Here is a 6,000-nt window from a genome sequence, read left to right as displayed (position 1 = left end):
AGGCAGGGATTTTTGCCGCGAACCACCACCATCACCACCACCTTGTCACTCACGCCCGATTACCACGCCCCTCTGGTCCCACTCTCGGCCAATGGCGGCTCCTCTCTTTGCATAGTAATGAGCTCGAGACCTCCCCCGGCCAATGGCGCTCCAGGAGACGGGTTAGTTTTGCATGTACCTAAGTGATTTGCATAACCCAGCGACTGGGGGCTTGGGAACCCGAGCATGCAACCCTAGAAGGGAAAAGGACGGGAGGAGATTGAGCTGCGGCTGCGAGAGAGCGAGAAAGAGCCCGGGTGTTTGTGCGAGAGCCGGGCGGGGGGCTGTGGCGAGGGGCCGGCATGGCTGAAGGCTGCGCTCCGCAACCTTGAAGAGCGGCTGCGGCGGGAGGCCGGGAACCGGGAGGCGGGTGCGATGGCAGAGAGCGGCCCCTGCAGCTGCGCCCGGCCCGGCCGGCTGGCCTGAGCCGCTGGAGGAACGGGGCTGCCTCTGCGCTTCCATGGAGCAGCGGGTAGGGCGAAACTCCGGAGCGCCGCGTCCCTGCGCTGCTGCTGCCGCGGACTGTTGAAGGGGCCGAGCCCCCGCGACTGCAGAGAGAGGAGAGCCCCCGGCCCAGCCCGCAGGCCTGCCGCCCAGGGCGGCGGGGGGCGTCGGAGGGCGCCAGAGGCGCGCCGAAGGCGCGGCGCCGCGGGAGAGGCCGGCGCTGGAGGCGGCCGCAGCAATGCCGGGCCCGCTGGGGCTGCTCTGCTTCCTCGCCCTGGGGCTGCGCGGCTCGGCCGAGCCCAGCGGCGCGGCGCCGCCTCTCTGCGCGGCGCCCTGCAGCTGCGACGGCGACCGTCGGGTGGACTGCTCCGGGAAGGGGCTGACGGCCGTGCCCGAGGGGCTCAGCGCCTTCACCCAAGCGCTGTGAGTGCGGGCGGAGGGGGCGCCGGAGGGGGTTCCGGGGGGCGGAGCCAGTGGCAGATCCCACTCCATCCCCAGTGTCCCGAGGAGGGGGGCGCCGTCACCTCCTTGCCCCGCTCCAGCGCCGCGAGCTTCACAAGCTTTGCCAGTCCGGGTCCGAGACCCGTGTAGCTCTTTTACCCAGACTTTTCGGGCACGATCACCACCACCCTCCCCCAACTCCCAAGTGCGTGTGGGGCCGAGGAGGAAGGAGGAATCTGGAAACACTTGCCCCAGGCAGCCTTTTCACGCGACTTTCTCTTCTCCCGCGAGCCCCTGCTCAGCTGGCAAGAGTTTTGCAGGCGGCAGGGGTGAGGGCGGCTAGAACTTGGCCTGAGTCTGAGACCGAGGCAATTTTCGTGGGGAAGCACCTGGAGCCTCCTGGGTTCCAGCATGTGGGGAGAAGAAAACACCTGTACCGCAGTCGGGGCGAATGGCCTTCCCATTTGGCCCTGTTCGGGGCGGGGGGCAGGGGTGGGAGCGACCTGGCACCTCAGTCCAGTTCCACTCCGGACTCACCAGCAAACGCCTGGGGTTCTGGAGCTCGCAGGGAAACCGGGCGAAAACAACGGAGAAGGGAGGGGGGGAAATTGCAGGTTTCTCTGGGTGAAATACTTTTACCCAGCAAGGCCTTTTAAAGAAGGAATGCTGACCTGAAGTACAGGATATTGGAGGAAAATGAAAGTTCCAGAGCATAAGCTCTGCCTGTCCCAAAAGGGAGCAGTTTTCTGCTGTTCCTTAACCAGTAGAACTTTTCTTTTGAGCTGCCTGAGGTTGGGAAAGTCACTCAGATGGTTCTGACTTCCAAAACCCCCCTCCACAAACGGGGACGGAGAGTTTTAGACATTCGCTTTAGAAACGAAGACTCTGAAATAGGTGTTGGCTGTGGTGTTGGCAGATGGCACCAGTAGAGAAAGAATAGGGTAACTGCGTGCAGGGTTTGGTGTATGCTCCTGTCCTGCCTTGCTGTGCTGTGCGGCCAGATTAAATCAAGGGCAGTGAAAGAACTGTTTGAGAGAGGAAGGGATTCTGAGAGGCCTTGGGTAAAGGGAATTTCCTTTTACCTTACAGCTGCTGAGAGGGATCTCTTAGAAATAGACAGTGTGAAAGGAATAACAGACCCCGTGAAGAGATCCTTTCTGTGCAGGCCAGAGCGGTGCTGTTTCCAGGTGGCTGGTGGGAGGTGTTCTACTTGCCCTCTGCCAGTGGGGTTTTTTTGAGTCTTGTGGCCACTTGGAACCTGTCTCATTCTTTGGCCGCCAGCCCCCTTCTCTTTTTTTTTTCCCCTTGTCTCAGGTTTTAGTTACACATTTGAAGTCATTTTCCTTCAATATGGTGAAATTTAACTTTTCAGTAAAAAAAAGTTAACTTTGCAGTGACAAGCAATTTGCCCACAAAGGTACCCTACGTGGGAAAGTTTGTGTGGGAGTGGGGAGAAGTAAGGGAAGGAAGACTGGGTAGAGGGGAAGGGGCTGTTTTTTTTCCCCAAGACCTCTTCATACTTTTAGGGAATTCATTCAGGAGAGGTGGCTTTCCCTGAAACCTCTTTCAGGTCCAAGAGAGAAAAGCATACTTTTACTATTTTGACCAGTTGAAAAGACCTTGTTTAGCAGATTCCTTGAGTTTTAATGTGTAGACTTGCCCTATAAGGAAGAGGGCTGTTTTACATTAGTACCTAAAAACCACAAAGAAATTTTTATTTTTATGAGAGCACACTCCTTGCTATAGAGCATCAGGCATCTTTCTTTAGAATTCACCAAAGGTAGTGAAATGCTATATTCTCAACCTTGAGCCTTACATAAGTGAGTGTTCGTGGCTTGGGAAACAGATAAATAATTGGCACCAGTCCAGATCAGATTGTCTAAACTAGCATCATCATAGCACTTTCTGAGCTGTGGTGGTGGGCAAATGTGTTATATTTTCTTTTTCCCTTCGTGACCTGTAGAGTAGTTGTACCTCCTGATAACTCCTTATTTCACTTGAATACTCTTCATTTCACCCTTAAAAGTATATGTTATAGGGCTTCCCTGGTGGCGCAGTGGTTGAGAGTCCGCCTGCCGATGCAGGGGACACGGGTTCGTGCCCTGGTCCGGGAAGATCCCGCATGCCACGGAGCGGCTGGGCCCGTGAGCCATGGCCGCTGAGCCTGCACGTCCGGAGCCTGTGCTCCGCAACAGGAGAGGCTACAGCAGTGACAGGCCCGCGTACCGCAAATAAATAAATAAATAAAAATATATGTTATAATGACGAGCCCTTGTAAAGGGCCTTTCAAGGGCCGTGTATTTGCATTTTGGGAAACCAGTGATCTCAAAAGCCATGTTGAAGAGGGGCGGGTGTTGTGATCTGCCCACTCCAGTTGATCTTATAAGACACCTTGGAATCACCCAAGGTCTCTTTGCTAGTACTTCTGATTTGCTGTCCCATCACAGATTTGGTGGAACACAGGTACACACCAAGGAACTAGATCCATGGTTCCCAAACTTTGATCCACTGATGTCTAATTTCTGGAGCATGGGCACCAAGGCCTGTTTAGTTATACATAAAATGATAATCACAAAAATAGAAGTCAAAAAGATGAGACTAATTATTAATCGAAGTTATTTTCTTGTCATTCCTCAGTGGTGTCTTACCTTCACCTCACTCAGGTGTGTACACATCCCACATTGGGACTCCTCGTTGACAGAGCAGGGATTTTATTTTACTCAACTTGGAGTCCAGAGTCCGGTACAAACGAAGCACTTAATGCTTCAGTGAATAAATAAGGACTTAAGGCCACACTGAGGGGCAGGATTGGGGCTTGGAATTCAGCCCTCATTCCCACGCGGGATTGCCAAACTCCGCATTCTCAGCATTTAGCTTTTTGTCCAGATCTGAGAACCCAGAGAGAGGATACCTGCTTTTTCTCCTTTAGGCTCGTTTAAACTTGTTCAGCCTAACAGTGTCTATTTCCTGCTGAAAGCTGCTTTATCTGAGTCTGGGGGCAGAGTCAGATGTAATCCTCAGTGTTGTTGATGGGATTCCCGTGTTCACAGAGTTTGCTGCACCTGTAGTGCTTATTTATATTTTGCAGCGGCAGTTCCTGATCCTGTGTCACAGTGCACTGGCTTGTCACATTTCACCCTGAGGTGTTTTAAAGGAAGTACTCCGACTAGTATTAAAATTCTGAAGTGTATTTTTAATCAGAAGGGTTCAAGTTTATTCCCCATTAGAGCCAATAAGGTCCCTCTTAATCACCTGCATTCCAAGATTCTTGATTGAGAGAGAAAGGGGTGAAGTCATGGTGGTGGTGGGGAGGGGATAGTGAACGTGTGTCCTCTGGTTTGTGTGTTACTGTCACAAAATTTGAGACTTGTAGACGGGGGTTACAAATTTCCGCATGCTAGGTTATGTCTGGTGCATAGTTTTAGGATTATAAAGGCTGTTTCTGTAGCTTTGTGGAGAGGGTGGTAGGTCTGAGCCCTCACCATGCCCCTGAGTAATTGTGTGGCCTTGGGCGAGTCATTCTACCTTTTTTTTTTGTTTGTTTTTTTGGTGACAGTTTCTTCATTTGGAAAATGAAGTCATTGGATTCACTAGATTCTATGTAAGGCTGCTTGTAGCTTCCAGACATTCTATGATTTATAATTCTTACACAATTTTAGGATGGCAAGGTGACGATAGTGATCGACTACTCTCGTGAAAAGATCCCAGAAGTATCTGAATATCCATCTAGTTGAAGTTGCACAAGCCTATTTATTGCCACTCACTTGGAGGAGGAGTTCTTTGTGTTTAGAAGTGTGTGTTAGGAAATTTGCCATGGAGACTTGTTACAGAATGCATGACTAGCTAAGGCGCTTTGCTGGGGTAGAATAGCCCCGCTTGTTTCCTGTTGGTATGGCTTCACACTTGGAAACTAAAATCACTCTGTTTCAGTAATTTGGATACTGTACAAAAAGTTACTCAACGTCCTCACTTCCATATAATTAGTCATAATCTCTGCAGCCTTCACGGTGTGTGTATCTTGTACACGGGCAGGTTAGCAAGCTTTCTATATAGAACTGATGGTTACCTGAGGGGCTTTGAAGGATTTTAAAAAATAATCTGTTGCTTTTTCTTCTTTGGGAAGCATCATCTCAGATTCTTCCCTAAGGTATACTTTTTTTCACGACTCCAAGCACCTTTCTTTTAATAGTATTATTTGAAAGTATTTTCTTATTTCCTCCAGTGTCAGTTGTATTCCCTGGCAGGTCAGTAATCAGTGGCTAAATGTTTATACCTTTTTTGATGGTCGAGTTTTGATATTTTGATGTCTGTAAGTTACTGTCTGTAAATTTCACTGTTAGCTTATTTTCTGCGGTGTGTCTTTCTAGAGAAGTATTTGTGTTATATACCAGGGAACTTTGTTCTAAACAAGGCCAATATATGAACATCTTTAGGTACAGGTCGTTTATTTTACAAACTAGTGAACTGCTGGGTTCTCTTTAAACAAGAGAAGAAAGAGCATTCTGCTGGGAATATGGAGAGCTGGTTTCCAGATCTGTCAATAAATCACACGAGTGACCTTGAGGTGGTGACACACTTAACCCTTCAGGGCCTTGGCTTCTTCACCTGAGAACAAGGAAGTAAACAAGTCTTATTGCCAAAAGTTTTCTTTCTGTTTAATTCGATTTTTTTCCCCATACGTTTGTCCCATCCTCTGTGTTGTGTTAAGTATAGTGTAGGTGTCTCAATCCTGAAATCCCTCCCTGACCGAGGAAACTTCCCCAGTTGTCCACCTCTACTGGAATGTATGCATGGGGAACCTGCCTCAGAAGGCAACAATGTGCTGGGTGTGGTCTGAGCTCTACCCAGGATTTAAACCAGTGATTCTCATTCGAGGCTCCTGAAGGCTTGTGGTAACCACTAATATTTTATGATTTTCAGTCCAGCTAAATGCTAATGACAGTTATGGTATCACAAGCATTTAATGTCCAGGCACTTGGCTCTTACGTGAATCGTAAGGTAACATTTGACAACTTAATCTCTTAGGGAAGATCAAAGTTCTGTACTAGTAGGTGGATCCAGGCAAGTTTGGGCGTT

General features: G+C 49.7%; 1 protein-coding gene across 2 annotated transcripts in view; it reads left to right on the top strand.

Moving 5' to 3' along the window:
• The first annotated feature begins 252 nt into the window (after window positions 1–252).
• The window catches only part of LGR4 (leucine rich repeat containing G protein-coupled receptor 4), a 97,323-nt gene continuing 91,575 nt past the window's right edge, over window positions 253–6,000 (top strand). For both annotated transcript variants that reach the window (XM_060018629.2, XM_060018628.2), the window contains exon 1: window positions 253–906. In XM_060018629.2, coding sequence (XP_059874612.1) covers window positions 722–906 — 185 coding nt within the window. In that variant the 5' untranslated portion in view covers window positions 253–721. The remainder of the gene's footprint in view (window positions 907–6,000) is intronic.

The sequence above is a fragment of the Delphinus delphis genome, chromosome 8 (genome assembly GCF_949987515.2).
Source record: "Delphinus delphis chromosome 8, mDelDel1.2, whole genome shotgun sequence".
NCBI classification, from domain to species: Eukaryota; Metazoa; Chordata; class Mammalia; order Artiodactyla; family Delphinidae; genus Delphinus; species Delphinus delphis.
This window is presented reverse-complemented; position numbering and strand designations above follow the sequence as displayed.